Raw genomic sequence first — 24,220 nt, forward strand, 5'->3', positions numbered from 1 at the left:
TGATATCCCTGTATTTGTCTATGCTGTTCATATAAAAATAATAATAATATAATAATGAAATTATTGTGTGTATATATATATATATACAATAGGCACAGGAGTGGCTATGTGGTAAGTACGTTGCTTACCAATCACATGGTTCCAGGTTCAGCCCCACTGCATAACACCTTTGGCAAGTGTCTTCTATTATAGCCTCGGGCTGACCAAAGCCTTGCGAGTGGATTTGATAGACGGAAACTGGAATAAGCCCGTCATATATGTATATATATATATGTGTGTGTATATGTTTGTGTGTCTGTGTTTGTCCCCACAAACATCACTTGACAATGGATCGTGGTGTGTTTACATCCCAGTAACTTATCATTTTGGCAAAAGAGAACCAACAGAATAAGTACTAGGCTTACAAAGAATAAGCTCTGGCTTTGATTTGTTCAACAAATGGCGGTGCTCCAGCATGGCCACAGTAAAATGACTGAAACAAGTATATATATATATATATATATATATATATATATATATATATATGTGTGTGTGTGTGTGGTAAGTAGCAGGCTTACCAATCACACAGTTCTGGGTTCAGTCCCACTGAGTGGCACCTTGGGCAAGTGTCTTCTACTATATAGCCTCAGGTCAACCAAAGTCATAGGAGAGGATTTGGTTGATGGAAACTGAAAGAAGCCCATCGTATATGTCTGTGTGTGTGTGTGTTTGTGTGTCTGTTTGTCCCCCCAACGTTGCTTGACAACCAATGCTGGTGTGCTTATGTCTCCGTAACTTAGCAGTTCAGCAAAAGAGACTGGTAGAACAAGTACTAGGCTTACAAAGAATAAGTCTTGGGGTTGATTTGTTTGGCTAAAGGCAGTGCACCAGCATGGCCATGGTCAAATGACTGAATATTAATTAATTGGTATATACTGGTATTAATAAAGGAGTATTGGGGTAAAGGAACATTCTAATTATATATTAATAAAATTTTAATCTAAGCAGTATATAAAATATGAACAAAAATAAGCTAAGGGTAGTAACTCAGAGTGACCAAATGTATGTATGACTCATTTACTTGTTTCAGTCATTTTACTGTGGCCATGCTGGAGCACCGCCATTTGTTGAACAAATCAAACCCAGAGCTTATTCTTTGTAAGCCTAGTACTTATTCTGTTGGTTCTCTTTTGCCAAAATGATAAGTTACTGGGATGTAAACACACCACCATCCATTGTCAAGTGAAACATGGACTGTGACTGCTGAGGACATGCATAAGCTTACAAGGAATTAAGCTAGTATGCTCCACTTGATGTGTAATGTCAGTGTATATACACGACAGAGTGTAAGTGCCCTGAGAGAAAAGTTGGGCATAAGAAGCATTAGAGATGACTGCACTGGTATGGTCATGTGTTGCATATGAATGAGGAGAGCTGTGTAAAAAAGTGTCACACCCTAGCAGTAGAGAGAATCTGTGGAAGAAGTAGACCCAGGAAGACCTGGGATGAGGTGGCGAAGCACAATCTTCGAACACTGAGCCTCACTAAGGCAATAACAAGTGACCAAGACCTTTAGAGATAGGCTGTGCTTGAGAAAACCCAGCAAGCCAAGTGAGACCAGCACCTGTGGCCTATGCCAGTGTAGCATAATCAGCCCATTTAAGAGTACCCTTCAATCATTGGGCAATAAACTGTGCTTGTGAAGACCTGTTGAGGCAAGTGAAATCATTGTCGTGGTCAATGACAGTACCGCCTAATTGGCACCCGTGCCAGTGGCACATTAAAAGCACCATTCGAGCGTAATCGCTGCCAGTTCTGCCTGGTTGGCTCCCATACCAGTGGTACATATAAAACACCATTCAAGCATGGTCATTGCCAGTGCTGCCCGACTGGCTCCTTTGCCGGTGGCTTGTAAAAAGCACCATTTGAGCATGGTCAATGCCAGTACCATCTGACTGACCCTCGTGCTGTTGGCACGTAAAAAGCACCCACTACACTCTAGGAACGGTTGGTGTTAAGAAGGGCATCCAGCTGTAGAAACTCTGCCAGGCCAGATCAAATAGGAACCTGGTGCATCCTTCTGGCTTGCCAGCCCTCAATCAAACCGCCCAGCCCATGCCAGCATGGGAAACGGACATTAAACGATGATGATGAAATAATTACTGTGCTTGAGGAGACACATCAAGCTAAGTGAAGTTGTGGTTGTGGCAATAGCAGTGACACATGAATGACACCTGTGCTGGTGACACTGAAAAGGCACCCATGCCAGTGACATGTAAAGGACCCCCAATATATTCTGTGGTGTGGTTAGGGTTAGGAAAGGCATCCAGCTATAGAAACCAAGTCAAAATGGATAATGGAACTTGGTACAGCCCCTGGCCTTACCAGTTCCTGTCTAACCATCCAACCCATGCCAGCATGAAAAACAGATGTAAAATGATGATGATGATGGCAACATGCACATATGTGTGTATATATCCTCAGGCATAGGATTGGTTCTGTGATTAAGAATTTTCTACCCAACCACATGGTTTTATATCCTGCTCCACTGCCTGGTACCTTGGGCAAGTGTTTCTACTATAGCCCTAAGCTGACTAAAGCCTTGTGAGTAGATTTGGTAGACGGAAACTGAAAGAAGCTTGTGTGTGTGTGTGTGTGTGTGTGTGTGTGTGTGTGTGTGTGTGTGTGGTGTATGTGTTTATGTTTGTGTGTGCATGTGTGCGCATGCATGTGTATGTGTGTGCATGCATGTGTGTGCATGTATGTCTGGTGTGTGTGTGTGTGTTTTGCGTGATAATTGTAAATGCATGCTACTATCCTAGTGGCAGTGTCCTTCATTTGCAATATTCTGTGAAAGCATGTCTGGCCATGGGAAATACCACCTTACTTGGAAACAAGTAAGGGCTGGCAACAGGAAGAGCATCCAGTTGTGGAAAATCTGCCTCAATAAAATCTATCTGACCCATGCAAGCATGGAAAAGCGGACATTAAAATGATGAATCCTGATCATCATCAACATAACCAAAATTCTACGTCCATTCTTCCATGGAGGCACAGGCCACACAAGACTCTTTGAAGTAATGTTTTGTGACCCAATAACCTTTCTAACACCATCCCTTTCAGTCACCTTCTATGGTACACTGAGACACAATGTTCCTATCTCCTAATGAATTTCCCCACATTTTTTCATTAGCCACCTTACACTCACAAGACTTTGGTTGACACGAGTCTGTGATAGAACTAACTTGCACAAAATGCCAGAGGATGAGATTGAAACCAGAACCACAGGACTGCAAAGTAAACATTTAAACCACACAGCTGCAGGCAAATCTTCAGCCACACTATTCTATATTTATAAGAAGTGCAGCAAATGTGAGATGTGCAGTAGCTAAGCTGCAATGTTAGTTAAGACATTATACAGAAGTTGAAAAAATAACCAAAATATTTAAGCAAAACAGCTCTCTCTCTCCATCTCTTTCTTTCTTTCTCTCGGTCTTACTTCCTCTCTATTTTTCTCAATCTTTATCTCTCTCACTGTATTTCTGTCTTTCCTTCTCTATCTTTCCATGTCTCTTTCTCTCAAGATCTCTCTCTCTTTCTCTCTTTGTTTTTCTCCATGTCTCTTGATTACCTGACTTTCTCTCTCCCTCCCTCTCCCCCTCTCTCTATCTATCTATCTCTTCTCTTTCTGACTCTCTTAATCTGTCTACTCTCTCACTCTCTTACTGTCTCCTTTAATCTTTGTAGTCATCCCTCTCTGTCTGTCTGTCTCTCTCTCTCTCTCGCCCTCTCATACCTTCTCTCTCTCCACCTCTCTCTCTCTATTATAAATTCCTCATGAAGATGAATTCTAAGAAAGCTAATCTTAGAATTCCAATATGATTGAGACGAAGATAACTGCCGAAATATTCAACAGAACATGGTTGGAATGGAATGCACCACTGCACACTAACAACATGGCAGAAGTCAAATGATCATCATCATCATCATCAACAACAACAACAGGAATAAATTGCTGAGCAAGATGGCATCTTCCAGTCCATCAAGGAAGGTAGTAACTTCAAATAAGAAAACTGACTCAAACAAAGACAACCTTTTTGACCAATGGCAGCATGGAAAGTGGACAAAAGATGATGATGATGACAATGATTACGATGAAGATGATGATGACGATGATGACAACGACAATGACAACAATGGCGACAATGATGATGACGATGATAATGACAATGATGACGACGATGACAATGATGATGATAACGACAACGACGACGATGATACTGATGATGCCTCTTCTGCTACCAATGATGACAGAGACATCAAAATGATAATGACACTGACAAAGATGATGATGATGACTGACAAAGTTGATGATAAAAATGGTGATATTACTCTTTTACTTGTTTCAGTCATTTGATTGTGGCCATGCTGGAGCACCGCCTGTAGTCGAGCAGATCGACCCCAGGACTTATTCTTTGTAAGCCTAGTATTTATTCCATCAGTCTCTTTTAGCCGAACCACTAAATTACAGGGACATAAACACACCAGCATCGGTTGTCAAGCGATGTTGGGGGCGGGGGATGAGAACAGACACAGACACACAAATATACACATATACATATATACGACGGGCTTCTTATAGTTTCTGTCTACCAAATCCACTCACAGGCTTTGGTCGGCCTGAGGCTATAGTAGAAGACACTTTGCCCAAGGTGCCACACAGTGGGAATGAACCTGGAACCATGTGGTTGGTAACAATGATGATGATGATGACAGTTACACTGAAGATGATATCAACAAAGATTAAGATGATGACGACCATAATGAAGAGGATGGCAATGATGACAACAATAACGCCGCCATTGGAGATGAAAATGGCAACAACAATGGTATGATGATGACAATGGTGCTGATAATGATAGAAATTTCATCCAGGATTTGAACTCATACCATAGAGAGGTGAAACTAACTCTGCCAAGCATCTTCCTTACCTTTTATCACTTGTTTCAGTCATTAGACGGTGGCCATGCTGCAGCACTGCCACAAAGAATCTTCAGTCAAATGAATCAATCAGCACAGGATAATTTTTTGCTTTTTAAGCCTTATACTTTATTCTATCAATCTCATTTGCTGCACCAAGTTACAGGGATGTCAACTGGTGGAGGGGGACAAACAGAAACACACACACACAAAGGGCTTCTGTCAGTTTCCATCAATCAAATCCACTCCCAACACTTTGGTTGGGTCAGGGCACCAGCAGAAAACACTGGCACAAGGACCATACAATGGCAAACTTCTTAACCACACAGCCATGTCTGTCTCTCAGCTCTCCATAAATGAGAGAGTCAACCACATTGTTCAGGGTTCAGTCCCACTGAGTGGCACCTTGGGCAAGTGTCTTCTTCCATAGCTCCAGGCTGACCAAAGCCTTGTGAATGGACTTGGTAGGCAGAAACTGAAAGAAGCTCGTAAATATATCGTCACCATTATCATCCTTTAATGTCCATTTTCCAGCTTGTGTGTGTACGTTCACGCGTGCATGTGTGTAAATGTGTGTATGTTCCTCCACCACTTGTCGACTGGTGTCAGTGTATTTACATCCTCATATAAAACAAGCTACATTCAGTTTCCATCTACCAAATCCACTCACAAGACTTTGGTCAGCCTGAGGCGATAGTAGAAGACACTTGTCCAAGATGACATGCAATGGGACTGAACCCAGAACAATGTGGTTGGGAAGCAAACTTCTTACCACACAGCCACACCTGCATTGGCTTGGTTCCTTTTTCTTTATGAAATCCTCAAAGGATAAAAAGCAAAGTTGACCTTGGCAGGCTTTGAACACAGAACATAGAGGGTCAGAACAAATATCACATAGCATTCTATCCAACACTTCAATGATGGCTAATTCAATGTCTCAGAGAAGAATTACAAACAGGAATTTGTCTAGAATATTCTGTTTTCAACATGAAAACAATGGATAAGGATGTGAACAGCAATCTGAAGTAGTTAAAAATCTGGAATGATAAGTGTCACTTGCGGAGGAATTCCAAGAATTTGGCACACCGTGTCCAACAATACTTTAGTCATTTGTTTTTAATTTGAAACAGATGGAAAATTTAGACATGGAACCAGGTGCAGTTAGACAATATCAAAAATGACAAAATATTATAATTCATTAAAAATCTTGCATGTAGTGAAGAAAAAATATTGTATTCAGAATAATGGTTGAAGTAAATTTATCATTTTGAATGAATTCTTTATTCAATTTTCTCCAAGACAAAATCCGGTGAATGGCTTTCTTTCAGGTTCAAAAATGCCTCAAAAATATTTAAACTGGAAACGGGTTTGTATTTATACACATCACTGCTTAGCACTGTCACCCTGCCTTTCTTGGTTCACCATGTTGACTCTTTTAATACCAATTTGCCCAAGAGTGTCTTGGATCTTTAATACAAACTTCCTGTTTTAAAGTGATTTAATTAAAGCTTTCCTCAAAATTTCATGTTAATTTATGCTTCCAACGACAAAGACATTTTACCAAATTCCTCGTGATTTTCAAAATTAATTGCTTCCCATTCATTTGCTGTAAACTGGAACTTTGTTGGTTAAGACGATGAGTGTTCCAGTCAATCCGATTAACAGAACAGTAACTGGCTTTTCTTGGTTACAATGGTGTGGGTTCCAGTCGATCCGATTAACAGAACAGTCTGCTCATGAATTTCACATGCAAGTGGCTGAGAACTCCATAGATACATGTGCCCTTGACACAGTTCTTAGGGTGTTTCGGTGTAACATAGAGTGTGTTATGGCTGGCCCCTTTGAATTACAGGTACAACTCATTTTTGCCTGCTGAGTGTAGAGGAGCTATGTAAAATAAAGGGACTTGCCCAAGGGCGCAATGTGCTGCTGGGAATCAAACTCACAACATGAGCCAATTACCCTAAACACAAATCCATGCACCTTCCATTTGCTTTATGGATGTTGAAACTGCACCTTCCATTTGCTTTATGGATGTCTGAGACTGTTGAAACTCAGTCCAATGATCATTTAAGTTTCTCTCCATATCTTTCATTTATAAATGATCATAGGTATGTTATCCCCTTTGTCTGTCTTTTCCCACTCACAGTCATGCTTCAGCCTCTGACCCAGAAATAGGCTGTATCCTCTTTCTGTCTTTCCCAATGCTCCTTTAATGGCCCCTGTTCCTTGGAACTGGCCGGTTTCGTAATTCTCCAACTCAGGTAGCCTTAACTACCCCCCATCACCTTTGTAGTATTCAACTCCCTCAAATCACACCATCATCATCATCATCATCATCATCATCTTTGTTTTACATCTTCATTCCATGCTGATATGGGCCATACACATTATTTGGGGCCATTGCTCTCTTAGACTGGTGCTCTAATGAGTCATCTGACTTGGCTTCTGTGGCTGGATGCCCTCCCAATCACCAACCACTTTACAGATTGTGGACTGGATGCATTTTCTTTTGGCACCAACACCACAGAGGTTGATAAGCCTGCAGTAAGACAGGACTAAAAGAGATCTCACATCCTTGTCTTTTCTCTGCTGCCTTTATCATCAACTTTATAGTGTGTATTGGGTGCAAATAAACATGATTGTTACAACTGCAGCACCACTGATCATAGGTCTTCCTGGTCAAGGCTGTCCTAGGGCTAATCAACAACATGAACAAAAGAAAAATAACTAACAGAAACTGTTGTTGGTTATTACTCAAGATGTGACGAAGACTGTGCTTAATGTGATGAGGAATAACTGGCTTTTGTTTTGTTTTCTAGTAAGTTGTAAAAAGCACCTGTGCTGGTGACACATATACAACACCCGTGCTGGTGCCATGTATAGAGCACCTGTGTTGGTGCCATGTAAAGAATACCCATACCAGTGTCACATAAAAAGAACCCGTGCTGGTGCCACGTATACAAAAACCCATGCTGGTGCCATGTAAAGAATACCCATACCAGTGTCACATAAAAAGCATCTGTGCTGGTGCCACGTATACAAAACCTATGCTGGTGCCATGTAAAGAATACCCATACCAGTGTCACATAAGAAGAACCTGTGTTGGTGCCACATAAAAAGCACCCAGTACACTCAGTAAAGTGGTTAGTGTAAGGAAGGGCATCCAGCCATACAAACCATACCAAAAAAAGACAATTGGCCACCTCCTGTCAGACCGTCCAACCCATGCCAAAACAGAAAATGGATGTTAAATGATGATGATGAGGGTGATAAGTTAGTCAAAGATAATTAGCTATACCCTGCACAGACCCCTTATTCTCCACGACTGAAACGATCGATGCTCCTGAGGTCTAATCCAAAATTCTACAACTCAGTGTCTGCAAGAAAAATATGCAGGGAAGGGTGCAGTGTTTTAAAATGAAAGTAGACACAGATTTCCCCAACACCAATTCTAGAACATTCTCATCATTCCATTACAACATTTCAAGTGAGTGATCAAATGGTTGTTTTCATTAGTTTGGTAACAGAAGCCACAAGTTTGAGCACTGAAAGTATTTGATAAACCAGCTGCCTTTTATTCAATTTCCTGTTTTAACTTAAGAAATATTAATATGATGATATTAATATCATCATCCTCATTAGCATAATAATCATCATCATAACCATCATCATCATCATCCTTTAATTTGTTAGCATTTAAACTGACCACTTCTGGCCCAAATATTCTCCCTCTTTATGTTCAAACTGGCCAGAACCAGCATCTCCTACAATGTTATTCTTAGAATATATAATCACATCATTGAAACCTCAAAGCTACAAGACAAAGTATGATTATTTAAAAATAATGTAAACAAGAGCACTCAGAAAGCACAAACCCCCATCAAGGCAACACTAACGTCCTCTCAACGATTGGCCAGAGATGATTTTTAAAATGAGAATATCTAAAATAAACTCAACTGTTCTCACAAATGAGAATACTAAAAATAAACCCGACCGCTCTCAAAAATTAAGTAAAAAAACAGAAAAAATAATCCAGAATCCTTGTCCGGTACCATATCGATCCCAAAATCTAATCAGTTCATGCCAGTCACAAGGCCAAACATCCCTGAAAGTTTCATCTGAATCCATCCAGTGGTTCTTGAAATATCTTGTCCACAGACAAATAAACAAACAAACACAACTGAAAACAATACTTCTGCCTTTGCTAAGGTGGAGGTAATAAATAAGCATCACATTTGACAAAATAATCTGAATGCTAAAAGGTTAAGATGGTGTTTTGAACATAAATTAACATGAAATTTTGATGGAAGGTTTTAGTTTAGATCACTTTAACCCTTTTGTTACCATATTGAAATAACCAGCCTTAGAGTCAACCTAGCAAAAACCAAAGTCTTAATAAGTACAAAGGCAGAAAAACCACAAATCCCTTCTATGGACACATAGAAGGTACGCAATATCAAAGGAAGGCTAATTGAAAATGTGCAGAAAACAGCTCCCAGGGAAAAAACTAAAAGTAGTTGATAGCCTCCATTACCTAGGTGTCCAAGTCAGTAGCGGGGGTGGATGCTCTGAAAGTGTAGCTGCTAGAATTAGAATAGCCTGGGCAAAGTTCGGAGAGCTTCTACCTCAGCTGGTGACAAAGGGTCTCTCGCTCAGAGTAAAAGGTAGACTATATGACGCATGTGTACAAACTGCCATGCTACATGGCAGTGAAACATGGGCTGTGACTGCTGAGGACATGCGTTGGCTTGCAAGGAATAAAGCCAGTATGCTCCGCTGGATGTGTAATGTTAGTGAGCATACACGACAGAGTGTAAGCACCCTGAGAAAAAAGTTGGACTTAAGAAGCCTCAGATGTGGTGTGCAAGAGAGACGATTGTGCTGGTATGGTCATGTGTTGCAAATGGATGAGGAGAGCTGTGTGAAAAGTGTCACATCCTAGCAGTTGAGGGAACCTGTGGAAGAGGTAGACCCAGGAAGAGCAGGCATGAGGTGATGAAGCATGACCTTCGAACAATGGGCCTCACCGAGACAATGACTAGTGGCCGAGACCTTTGGAGATATACTGTGCTTAAGAATACCAGGCAAGCCAAGTGAGACCATAACCCATGGCCTGTATATAACCAGTCCACTTATGAGTACCCTTCATTCATTGGACAATAAACTTTGCTTGCAAAGATCTGTTGAAGCAAGTGAAATCGTTGTCATGGCCAATGAGAGTACACTGGTTCATTTTACATATACACAGCGTGACACAGAATGGCACCCATGCCAGTGGCATGTTAAAAGCATCATTCGAGTGTGATCATTGCCAGTGTCACCTAACTGGCTCCCATGCCATTGGCACAATAAAAAACACCACTTGTGCATGGTTGCTGCTAGTACTGCCTAACTGGCTCCTGTGCCAGTGGCACGTAAAAAAACACCAGTACTGCCTGACTGGCCCTCATGCTGGTAGCATGTAAAAAGCACCCACTACACTCTCGGAGTAGTTGGCATTAGGAAGGACATCCAACTATAGAAACTCTGCCAGATCAGATTGGAGCCTGGTGCAGCCTTCTGGCGTGCCAGCCTTCAGTCAGATCATCCAACCCATGCCAGCATGGAAAGCGGACATTAAACGATGATGATGATGATGATGGGGAGGGGAGAAGGGGAGGAGGAGGAGGGGGAGGTTCGGCAGTTTCCATCATTGGTTGGCTCAGGGTTATATTAGAAGACACACAAAATACAGCATGTCAGGATTGAACCTGAAACCACATGGTCATGAAGCCAACATCTTAACCAATCAGCCATGACTGTATCTTACCAACAAAAACAAACAAATTATATTATCAAATGAAAAAAAAGGCATCAGAGGGGCAATGCATACTCTGCACACAGATAAATTTTTTTCACTAATTATGGTGTGGCTTACAATGCGTTGCTTAACCATGCTTTTTAATTGAACTGAATTAATTAAAAAAAGTTTTTTATTAAGTATCACCATTATAGGTATTTATACTTTGGTGAAATCAAGAAATCAACTCATAAATAAACAAAACCCTCGAATCAATCACTGTACACACACAGTTGCATGTCTATGTATGTATTTATGTATCTATATATGTATATACCAACATGTGTCTATGTGTATAGGTACACCATGATCTATACACACGCAGACGAGGGTTGATTCATATGAAAAAGAAAGTGAACAAAATGAAATATTGCATAGAATTTAAGAAGTGTTTCACCATTATAGGCATTTATACTCTGGTGAAATTAAGAAAACCAACCCACAAATAAGCAAAACCCTTGAATCCATCACTGTACACCCCTCCCACACATACACACACACACACACACAGTCGCATATCTGTGTCTGTATTTATGTATGTTTTTCATCATTTTGAGCCACTCACCCAATGAGTAAAAATCCATTCAGCAGTTTTCTAGTAATTTTGCAAACACACAATAAAGACGTGTGATTACAATACCCTGCTTTCACTTACACACACAGGGTAATGACATTTAATAAAACTAAAAATAATATAAAATGATATAACAATAATCTTTTTGCTCTATTTTAAAAATATCTTAATCATAATGGAAACCAGCTTTACAGCAAAGTTAAATTGATTTTCATTTGAACCAAACACAGATGTTTTATCCAAGACATACAACGATTCCTCAAAGACATGCAATGATTATAACTTATTACTGAAATGATGTTTGGTAAAAATCCAGTGGGAATCATGCTTTGGTTATTTGGTTCATGACAGGACACTGCTTGGAATTTCTTTCCAGACTTACAGACTTAATCATTATTTATATTCAGGCTGTGTGGGTAAGAAGCTTGCTTCCTAATCATGTGATCTTGGATTTAGTTCCACCGCAGGGCACCTTGGGAGCAAGTGTTTTCTACTATAGTTCTGAGCCAACCAAAGGCTTGGGAGTGTATTTAATAACTAGAAAGTGAAAGAAACCTGCTGTATGTCTGTTTGTGTGTAGTCTTGCCTAGACATCGTGATTGCTGTAAATGAGCATCACCGTCATGCAAGCAATGTTGTTCTTTTCCTGTCTTCCATGGAAAACTTGTCTGGCAATGGGAAATATGCTGTCTTGAAACAGGTGAGGGTTGGCAACAGGAAAAGCATCCAATCACAGAAAATCTGCCTCAGTAAATTCCAAGCATGGAAAAGTGAATGTTGTAATGAAATATGATGATCCAACTCATATTTATTTCTTTATTGCCCACAGGGAGCTAAACATAGAGGGGACAAACAAGGACAGACAAAGGAATTAAGTCGATTAATTCGACCCCAATATGCAACTGGTACTTAATTTATCGACCCTCAAAGGATAAAAGGCAAAGTCGACCTCAGCAGAATTTGAACTCAGAACCTAAAGACAGACAAAATACTGCTAAGCATTTCGCCTGGCATGCTAACGTTTCTTCCAGCTTGCCGCCAACTCATATTTGTCATCAACCACTCCCCTCTGCTTCAACCCTCGTCATCATTCAGTACATTCACACCCAAACCAATCATGGTGAAGGCACGAAGCCTAGTCGTTAAAGCATTGCCCTGATAGTCATTAGATCATGGGTTCAATTCCTATACCTGACAGCATGTTGTGTTCTAGAGTAAAACAATTCATTTCATGTTGCTCTGTATGTGGGACAATGGCAGAATTGTTAGCATGTCAGCAGAAATGCTTTATGGTATATCTTCCAGCTCTCTACATTCTGAGTTCAAATCTCACCTGCCTGGAGAAGTAACGAGGAATTCAGTCCAGTATTGATCCCAGGTGTAGTCATGGTAGCTGAAATTCCAATAATCTACCAAACGGCAGTGGAGTAAGGTATGGTTCCTCCCTAGAGAAAGTTCACATGCACAGGGTCTGCCCTTGGGCAGACCACAACTAGAGGCTAGAGATCCCATCTCTAATCATCTGTCATTCTTTTTTTTACAACCTCTACCCATCCACCCTTCTAGTTCTTCTGTCTCCAGGGCAAACCTGATATGTTGTCACCATTATTTAATCTCTCATTCCAAGCCCCCTATCCATTACTCTTGTACTATATGAGCAGCCATGCAGCTCCCCCGCACTAAAACACATGATCTGGTCTGACCCCTCCTTTCATACTTTCAACCTCTTATCTCCTAGCATAAAGCCATTTTCTTCTCTCTGTTGCAGCTTCATTCAGTTGCAAGAGATTCTTTAGTCTTGCAAACTGTTTGGGGACCTCACTAGTGCTGGTGCCATAGAAAAAAAGGACACTCTGTAAAGTGATTGGTGTAAGGAAAGGCATTCAACTGTAGGAGGATGTTCAATGGCTGTATGTTCTTTGCAATGCCAACCCTCACCTGTTTTATAGCAAGGTAATATTTCTTCATATTTTGCAGAATATTTGTAATGAATGACACTGCTTACATGACAGTGGCACTCATTTACAGCAATCACACATGAAGCCCATGGTCTAGTGGTTAGGATGTTGCACTCAAGATTGCCAAGTCACGGGTTCGATTCCCAGAAAGGGTGGCATGTTGTGTTCTGGAGCAAATCATTTCATTTTGTGTTAGTCTAGTGCTGTGGGGACCAGCATGTCAAAGAATAGACCCACCATTTCCTCTGCATGTCATATAAGGCAATTAAAAGAGGTTGAGTTACGAGTTGCACTCCAACCTCATAAAACCCTAGAAATAATACATTTCTAAATCTCTCAGAGAGATTTATACAGTAGTAACTCTATAAAGTGGTGGTATGTTGTCAACTTAATATGACAGTCCCATGAAAGGGAATAATACTACTGCTATTTAGCCCTAGGAAGCACCGCATCCTGTCGGCCTTGACATAAGGATACAGGAAATGTGTCAAGGCCGACAGGTGGTAGTACTTCCTAGGGCTAAATAGCAGTAATATTATTCCCTTTCATGGGACTGTCACATTAAGCTGACAACATACCACCACTCATAAAATCCTCACTAGCAATAACTAGCCAGACAGACCCATGAGTTGAAGGGTTGTCACCTGAGTGGTGCAAAGGGGTCATCTGCCAAGAGTAGCAGGGAATCACCAACACAAGATGGATACAGCAATGTACTGTCACAGTGTATGCCCCCATGCTGCTGCTGCTGCTACTGCTACTACTACTACTACTACTACACAATGTTGAGACAAGGAGACACAAAAACACACATAAGGCTATTATCATCATCATCATCATCATCACCATCCACTTTCTCATGTTTGTATGGAGTCAGAGTTAGGATTCCTTGAGGCAGATTTTCTACAGATGGGTGCCCTTCCTGTTGCCAACCCTCAACTGTTTCCAAATAAGATATTTCCCCATGGCCAGACATGAATTTGTTTTCACAGAATACTGGAAACAAATGGCGACAACCATTTACAACTAAGCCCACAATGTCAAGACAAGAAGACACGCACACACACACATACACACTTTGGGCTTCCTTCAGTTTCCAAGAAATACACTTGCAAAGCATTGGTTAAGATACTTGACCAAGGTTCACACAGTGGCACTGAACTTTAAGCCATGTACTTGGAAAACAAATTTCTTAATTATACAACCATGTTTGCATTTACTATATATACATATGCGCATGCACCCACACACACACACATACACACACACAAACACAAACACACACACACACACGTACAAACACACCACACACCTATACACACATGCATGGACAGATACATACGAACACATATATATAAACATATATACACACATACATATGCACACTTGTGTGTGATGTGTAGGTGTGCGTGCATCTGTGTGTTGTGTGTATGTATGTGTATATGAATGTGTATGAATGTATGTATGTGTGTGTGTGTGAATGTATGTAAGTGTGTGTGAATGTATGTATGTGTGTGTGAGTGAATGTATGTGTGTGTGTGAATGTATATGTGTATGAATGTATGGATGTGTGTACGAATGTATGTATGTATGTTTATAATGTATGTATGTGTGTATAAATGTATGTATGTATGTGTGTTTATAATGAATGTATGTGTGTATGAATGTACTTTAGCTCTTCATATATTTTGTTTATGTTTGCCTGACATATAACACTTGTCCAGCCACTGGACTGTGTCTATACTGAATGTAATATTGAGATCACTGGTGCGAATCAAGTATTTCAAGGCTGGCCGACTTTCTGGAAACTCTAACAGTGGGTGAACAAGATGACATTACATTCAAGTAAATTCTGTTACGTTCACCACAGACACCACTAACTCAATTTTCTGTTGAAGATCTTGTTAGTGTTGTTGTTGCTGTTCATGCATTTTATATTTTGCTGGTATAAAACTAAATTATTCAAATATTGAATAGGTACTGGTGCTATGTAAAAAGCATTGACATTGGTATCATGCAAAAAGCACCAGCACTGGTGCCACATAAAGGGTATTGGTGAGCAGGACCAGGTTAAGACCCATTGAGCCCTTAAGCACTTAAAAGATTTTGGTGCCCCCATAAAAAAAATTACGTAATTCAAAATATAAACAATAACAAACCATAAAATAAATTTTTATCTTTAAAAACGAAACAAAACAGTAAGAGGGAAAATAATGTGTATTTTTGTTTAATTCCAATTTATTTATATTTGAAAATTTTCCTCCTACTTTTTTTGAATTGCAAAGTCTTTGATCAGATCCTCAAAATTAATCTTAGGTAACACATCTGCACCTATACATAGCAGAGATAAAGGCATCACGAATATTATTTTAGCAAGTTTAAAGTGATTTCATTTGTGCCATAAACCATTTACCATTTCTGTGGTACCCCCTCCTTCCCTTGAGGCCCTAAGCACGTGCTTATTTTGCTAAATGGTTAATCCAGCGCTGCTGGTGATGGTGTCACATATAAAGCACCCATGCTAGTGCCACTTAAAAAGCACTGGTGATAGTGTCATGTAAAAAAAAAAGCCACATAAAAGACATCCTTGCTGGTGCCACATATAAAGCACTGGTGCTGATGGCAAGTAAAAAGTACCCAGGGCACTTTGTAAAGTAGTTGGCATTAGGAAGGGCATCCAGCTGTCAAAACTGTGCCAAAACAGAGAATGGAACCAGGAGCAGCGCCTCCCTTTACCAGCTCCTGTCAAAATGTCCAACCCATACCAGCATGGAAAATGATGATGATGATGACAAGTCAGCAATTTTAAGAATTCAGGAGTTGTATGGTGTGGTGGTGTTATGTGCTGATAATTTGACAATATTTTATAGATTTTAAAAAGAATATGAAAACAAAAACTTAAAATGGAGAATTTGTAATAAAAAATAGTATATATGTTGGTTGGTTTCTGCAGTGATGCTTTATATCATATGTAGAGAAGTTAAATGGGATATACAAAGAGAGTTAACACAAGAGGTGTATGATGAGAGCTCATACTAGGCTTGGTGGCAGGCATTGAGTAAAAGAATGCTACACAAACACAGTGAGAAAGAATTTAAGTGACGGAGGGGAAGGGGCAGGGGCGGTAGAGGGGGGATGGAGGGTGGTGGTGGAGGAGGAGGATGGGGGAGAGAGGGAGGAAGGGATGGATGGAGGAGGAGGAGGAGGCAAAAAGAGGAGGACATTTATGCAAGGAACTACACAAATGAGTAATTTGATTTTAAGGTAATGGATGGTTTCCTTTTGATGATTAGTATTCATTTCATCATTTTGTTCCTGCCCAAAGAAATTTGACAAAAGTAAAAATGTATTTATGTATGCCACATTTCCTGATATTACCACCCATGGGGGCAAAAATATACTTCCAAATTTACCTGCCATATCGGAGGTAACACCGGTTAACATAACAATAGGCATTAACTACGTTGTATGACGATTACAATAATAAATATATTATAAACACACATATTACATTACATGTATGTGTATGAGTGTGTCCTTATATATATATATGTATATATATATAAAACCAAGTGAAAAGATGGAGATAAGATTAATAAAGTTTATTAACACATTGACAAGACCAGACCTACAATTGTTTCAATTCATCACGTGCAGCATAAATCAATCAAATTAAATTTCATTTAACTAAATCAATTTAGCTAATTACTACAAGTGAGAATATCGTCAGGGAAGGACTACAAAGAAATTTAATCATATTTAAAACAGAAAGAAAACATCAAAAAGGAAGAATACAGTGTACGATTAAAGTTAAAAACATACACATTAATAAAAATAGATATAGTTATAAAATAAAATAGTTATAGTCATAAATTAATATAAATAACAATAATAATGCAGACATACTCATGCAAAAATATGAATATATATACACACACACACATACACACACAAATATACACACACACACACACACACATATATATATATATATATTGAGGGTATGAGAGTGAGAGATATTGGTGTCAAGAAGACCCCAAAAGGTGTTGGGTAATGCTAAGTAAGTGCTATAGATAGACTATAGTTAAGCTCCAGGTTCAATAATGATGCGAATGAGGAGACCAGCGTGAATCATGTATTAGCATGCATATATATATATATATATATATATACATACATACATACATATAAACATACATATAAATTGACAGAATGAGCCTTGGATTTTTTATCTCATTCTGTCATATATACATATATATATATATATATATATATATATATATATATATATATATATATATATATATGTATGTATGTATGTATGTATGTATATAGAGACCAAAGTGTACATACGCCGTTATATCATCGTTTAACGTCCACTTTCCATGCTAGTATGGGTTGGACGATTTGACTGAGGTCTGGCAAACCAGATGGCTGCACCAGACTCCAATCTGATCTGGCAGAGTTTCTACAGCTGGATGCCCTTCCTAACGCCAACCACTCCGAGAGTGTAGTGGGTGCTTTTACATGCTACTGGTACGAGGGCCAGTTAGGTGGTATTGGCAATATATATATATATAATACAAAATGGGACAAGAATGCAAAACATTCAGCCAGTTAGGTGATAGAAAAAGGTACAACAAAACATCCAGTTAGACAATACAAAGAAAACAAGGAGTTTTTTTTTCCTCAGTCGAGTTCCAGATTATCTTTGTGTGTGTATCAAATAAAATGAGACAACAAAAGCAAGGCTGTGTGGAATTTATAAGACATTTATAAAGTGAAAGGAAGTCTTACAGCTGTTTTGGGGATATTAGGGATATCCCTTCATCAGAGACGATATGAGAGAGTTAACTAGAGGGAAATAGATTAAGGATGTATCTTAATAGTGGAGGTACAAAATCAATCATTTCTGAGGAACAGAGGCCATTATCGTAGCAATAGAAAAGACAAAGAGAGAGAGGGAAGACAGAACACTTATGGGTTAGAGTCTGGAGTGTAGGTTTAATACCGATTTAATGCTGATACAAACTAAAGTAAGATTTTCCAGGTGTAGATGGAAGGTCACCGGAGAGAAGAAAAAGAAGAGCAAGAAAGGAGAAGAAAAAGGAGAAAGAAGACAAAGAACTTGAATGCGAATTTAATATGTGTATGAACTTTTGAAGCAAAGCTCTTACACCTTAATCTTTATTCCTTCCATCATGTTATCCCGACACTATGAATTTTTTCTAGCCCTAATCCTTAAATTATAGATATTCCCTTTCCCTTCTATAATCCCTAAACTATGGTTATTTACTCTTAGGGTTGATTAAGTACTCAACAACAAAAACCAGTTTCCTTACAAGTCAACAAGCGAGTTTCAACATAGTTACGGAACCTGCTAGAAATAGCAGTGAAATATCCCTCAACTCACACTAAAAAGTACACAAAGGGTAACGTAGTCCAAGATATATATGTTTATAGGGGCCAGCAAGAGGCCAGCTGTCTTAGACCTCCATACTAAAGTCTGAATGAAGATTCGTAATCTCTCTTAAGATACAGTAATGGTTTTTCATTGCCTTTCCCAGTTTAGTTACAGTTAATTCCGATCTCCGGCCAAATTATTTTTGAGGCTAGGGGCCTATTTAACTCATAGACAAACTGACTGGTTCACATGATATTAGGGCATGTCTACACACCAGTGTGATATATGTCTAAGGGCCTGGCCTCCCATCGCTCCTGTATGTCTTAGCCGCAGGATGCCCCTTCTACAAATCCGGTCACGCTGCTTGCACGGATTTCCGTGACTCTGCCGCCATCCAATTCTATCATGAATTAAACTGGGAGTTTGAGCCATAATGAATCTTTCATTCGCTAATTACACAACCGTGGACACAGCCCCTATTGATGTATTGAAGGTACTCCCTTGATAAAGCTTGGTGACCCTGACCATTGATCTTATAGAACTCCTCCGCTCAGCATCAATGTAAGAGACACAATTGGCTCTGTTAAGTTCTTCCGCTGCCTTTTCACAACCCACCATGCTGCAGTCCCATGACATTGCCGTATCCCTGGCAAGATGACTGAACGGGTGTTATGCCTTGCATAAGGGCAACCCGTAAATATGCAGATCACGGTCATCACTGTGTGAAGTATTTTAAAAAATATCCGCATACCCCGACCCTTCTATTGTTTGATCTACGACTAGGGCCCTTGACAAACACTACCGCTCTGGGTCAGACTGGACAGTATATTAACTCCATGCTTTGCAAAACTCTTGAACTTCATGCTGGAGTTTCACCACCGAGTGCAGTGTCTTTAATAATGTAAAGCATGGTAATTTCTTTGCCTTCTTCTCAGTTATCATTCTACACAGGTAGGGAACTGCCTTCTAGAAGAAAACTGCCTGAGGCCATCCCTGATTCTATGATACAAATTCGCTGTTTTAAAGTGATCTAAATCAAAACCATCTGTCAAAATTTCATGCTAATTTGTGTTCCAAACACCAGCTTAATAACGACAAAGTCTTTTCTCGACATCACAAGAATTTAGAATCTTTCAGAGATATGAAATGAATTGTTAATAACGATGGTACACAAAGTAATTAGTTACAAATAATAGCTGGATGGGGGGGGGGGAGTCGAAGGTTGCTTCTATCCAAGAGAGTTTTTGACCCACTACTTCACGTCCCCTTATTAAAAAGTTATTTCGTTAAATTCTTAATTTATTTAAAAATTAATTGAAAGAAAGACAATGTATTTCAAGAGAAATATGGTAACAAAAGGGTGCAACAAGAACCAGCAAAATGATTTTAAGATAAAAAAAAAAAATTAAACATGTGCAACTGAAATTAAAAAGTAAAGTTGTTTTTAAATTACATTAATAATATTTTATTAACGGACAAATTATTACCTTTTAAAAAGAAAGTTGTCTCTTTCACGTAATTACAGCTTTTCTTTTTGACTAGGAGCAAAACTATATTGTGACATACCTGTCTTGTTGTAATGAAAGACATTCCAGTCAGAAACATCCCTTAAAACCCTTTATCTTTTTTTATTCGGGTATTTAGTGTACCTTTCATTATATTGACCAATATATTACTCTTTTTCTAAGACGGTAGCAAGATTTGAAGAAGATTTGGCTGCTATTTCCAGCAGGCTGGTGTATATGTAAAATGAACCAGTGTCAGTCATGACTCGAAACCTGACTGCCATATCCCTTCTTTAACAGCTTACCTTTTGTTCAACGACGGTTCGTGTTAATAAATAAAGATTGATTTCTAATATTGGCACAGAGCCAATATAGTTTGTGGGAGGGTAGAGCCTGTTTAAATTAGCCACAGAAAATATATCGATTTATAACAGCTTTTTTTTTATCACTCTCCAAAAGGATGTTAGTAATAAATATTTTTAAAAAAACATTTTAAATTACACACAACCTGACCCTCCGTCGGTTACGACGATGCTTGTTCCAGTTGATCCGATCAACGGAACAGCCAGCTCGTGAAATTTGCGTGCAAGTGAGTTAGCGCTCCACAGACACACGTAACCTCCTCAGGGAGATTCAGCGTGACACAGAATGTAACAAAGCTGGGCCCCTTCTGAAATACAAATACAACTCATTTTTGCCAGCTGAGAGGATTGGAGCAACGTAAAATAAAGGATCTCGCTCAAGGACACAAGGCGCCGCCGGAGATCGAACTCGCAGCCTTGCAATCGTGAGCCGAATACCCGAGCAATTAAGCCACGCGCCTTCTCAAATCACACATACACACACATACTTAGAAGAATATATTGAGTTCCTTATTTTTAGTTTGTAGAATTACTGAGTACGAAATAATGAAATAAAAGAGACATGCTATAAGAATAGAGAAAAGAATGCAAACACATTACCTTTTATTTATGTATGCATGTATGTATATATGTGTACAAATGCATGCATACATACACACATATGTATATGCACACACACACACACACGTAGCTGTTTTATTTTTAATAGGGCAAAAGGAGCCAAGATTTGTGCACGAAGGAAACCGGCGGCCCTTGAGTCGCTTCGTTAATTTTTACCGATTAACAGTGAAAAACACTCATGTTTTGAGTTGTATTTATCCTGTTTGCACTACCAAATCTGTATACACACACACACACACACACACACACACACACACACACACACACACAAGAAAATGAACTTTAATACTTCTCATTCAGAATAAAAATAAAGCCAAAAATAAATAAATATCGCAGAGGAAAAAAATTATGTAATGAAATTTTTTTTTTAAATGAGTAAGAGTAATAAAAGAAAGAATTTTAACAAAAGAGAAGTAACTTACTCGATTCAACACAGGTAAAGTATACATGGTTTTTTTTAGATGTGGTGTGGTGGATGAGGAGCAGAGAGTTAAGAGAGAGTATGGGAGAGAGGGAGAGAAAGATAGAGAGAAGGTGGCGGGGACGGCGGAGATGGTTGTTCCTTAATGTCAGTTTTGTCACTAAGTAAAAGACTGAGTTGGTAGGAAATGGGGAAGACTCACTTGGTGGCGGTAATATACATTCCAACAGACAGAATTGTTGTTCGTTTAATGTGGGGATGATAAACTTTCATATTTGTTATATTTATAAGTTTGTTTTTCATTTGTTTTTTTATGAGGTTCTGGAGCTGGTGGTAGTGGTGGTGGTGGTGGTGGTGGTGGTGATGGTGAGGTATTTGGTTTGATTACTGGTTGTGTAAGGGGTGAGATGAGGTGAGGGTGAGACTTAACTTGACAGGGTTGAGTGGCGGAGGAGATAGAAAGACAAGGAAAGTCAGGGAGAGAGAAGGAAGAAAGACGGCGAAAAAGAGAGAGAGAGCGAGAAAGAAAGACAGAGGGAGCGAGAAAGGTGGGAGAGAAGAAAGCCCGAGTGACAGAATAGATAGAAAAACAGCGAGCGAGAGAGAGAGAGAGGATAGAAAGACGAAGATAGAAAGAGAAAGGTAGAGAGAGGGAAGATAAAAGGTAATGAGGAAAAGAAAGGGGAAAGAAAAACAGCTAGAAGAATAGAGCGATAATGAAAGAGAAGAATCGAGTGAAAGAGAGGATAGAAAGATAAAGAGAGAAGGGATAGAGAAAGCTGAATAAGGAATGGGAAGAAGTGACTGAAAAAAGAGAAAGTGAGAGAGAAGTGCTGAGTATAAGCATAGAGAGAGAGAGATGATAGGAGAGAAATAGAGAGAAAAGATGAAGTGATAGCGAATAATGCAGAGAAAGAGAGAGAGAATAGTGATAGGACAGACGAGAGAAAGATAGCAAGAGAGGGGAGAGAAGGATGAAGAAAAAGATATTGAAGGGAGACATTAAGAGAAAGGTGCACATATATCTATATATATATAAAGAGAGAGAGAGAAGAATGAGAGGAAAAGATAAACATTAATAGAGAGGTGGGGAGAGAGAGAGATAAAGATTAAGAGTAAGGTGGGGAAGATAGAGAGTAGGACGGAGGTGGAGCGATGTGTGTGTGTATACAAAGAGAGAGAGAGAAGGCGGAGGGGGAAAGACGGAGAGCGAAGATAAGAGAGACAAAGAGAAAGGTGAGAGAGAGAGACAGGAAGGGAGAGATAGATGATACTGATGGGACTGAGTTTGAGATAAAGACAGCGAAAGAGGGGGAGATATAGAGACGAAAGATTGAATGATGAAATAATGAGAGAGATGGAGTGTTATAGAAAATACATGGTGAGAGGAAAAGATTAAAGCAGATGGAAAATGGAAGATAAACGCAAGGAAAAGAAAATATAGGAGGTGGAGGAGGAGGAGTTGCTTGAAGTGAAATGAAGGAATAAGAAGAGAAAGGAAAGAGGGTGAAGGGGAGGAATGGAGTGAATAGAAGTTAAAAGCGGGGAAGAGATGGAAGAAATGAATAGAGAGAAAATTGTGAAGAGAGGGAGAAAGAGGAAGAGAAATACTAGAGAGTAAGTGAGCGTGAAAGGAGAGATAGAAAGAAAAAAGATCGTGGGGATAGGAGGAGGATGATGAAGATAGATATGGCGTTAGAGAGAGATGGAGGATGATAAAGATAGACATAGAATTAGAGAGAGAGAGAGAGAGAGAGAGAGAGAGAGAGAGGGGTGGAAGTGAAAACAAAAGTAACAAATATAATAGAAGGAAGGAGAATATTTCAAAGAGACTGACATGATCTAATAATTGAATAAGCAGACTTCTGGAGAGGGAAGGGTGGGGTGACGGCAGTAGTAGTAGTAGCAGCAGTAGCAGCAGCTGTAGTAATAGTTGTAGTGTTGCTGTTGTTGCTTGTTTGTTTGTTTGTTTGTTGAGAGAAGCGGTCTTCGTCCCTTAGTGGGAGAAGTCCGAAACATGGTCCTTTGCTATTCGCAAGACCCGCAGAAGAGAAAGCAGGTCAACTCCCGACACCGAGAGCATCGACGGATGGATGAATGCGCATCCAGGCTCAGCGTATGCGTAGGAAGTCAGGGACAAGAAACAGGAAGAACGAGTGAGAGAAAGTTGGAGCGAAAGAGTACAAGGGTCGCCACCACTCCCTGTCGGAGCCTCGTGGAGCTTTAGGTGTTTTCGCTCAATAAACACACACAACGCCCGGTCTAGGAATCGAAACCACGAGTCCGCTGCCCTAACCATTGAGCCATTGCGCCTCCTTGCTGTTGTTGCTGATAGTGGTGGTGGTAGTAGAGCAATGTTCGGTCTTCTGATTAATCCCTAAGTCAGGGAACTGACTGAGTAGACTTATGAGTTATTCCGGCCATGGTCATCCCGCCTTTTTGTATATAAACATTGAGATATATAGGCCTAAGCGTGGCTGTGTGGTTAAGAAGCTTGCTTCCCAACTATGTGGTCTTGTGTTCAGGCCCACTGCTTGGCACCTTGGCGGCAAGTGTCTTCTACTATAGCCCCTG

General features: G+C 39.7%; 1 protein-coding gene across 4 annotated transcripts in view; it reads right to left on the bottom strand.

Annotated features, from left to right (window-relative positions):
* The window catches only part of LOC115209341 (N-acetylneuraminate lyase), a 200,886-nt gene extending 178,743 nt beyond the window's left edge, over positions 1-22,143 (bottom strand). For 2 of the 4 annotated variants that reach the window (XR_003881323.2, XM_036501066.1), the window contains exon 1: positions 21,648-22,143. Coding sequence is in view for 2 of the 4 variants with exons in the window: in XM_036501066.1 (XP_036356959.1) it covers positions 21,648-21,674 (27 nt within the window). In the remaining 2 variants the exon portion in view is untranslated. The remainder of the gene's footprint in view (positions 1-21,647) is intronic. The other 2 variants (XM_029777706.2, XM_036501067.1) reach the window with 2 other exon arrangements.
* Positions 22,144-24,220: the final 2,077 nt, after the last annotated feature.

Source organism: Octopus sinensis, linkage group LG3, assembly GCF_006345805.1.
Source record: "Octopus sinensis linkage group LG3, ASM634580v1, whole genome shotgun sequence".
NCBI lineage: Eukaryota > Metazoa > Mollusca > Cephalopoda > Octopoda > Octopodidae > Octopus > Octopus sinensis.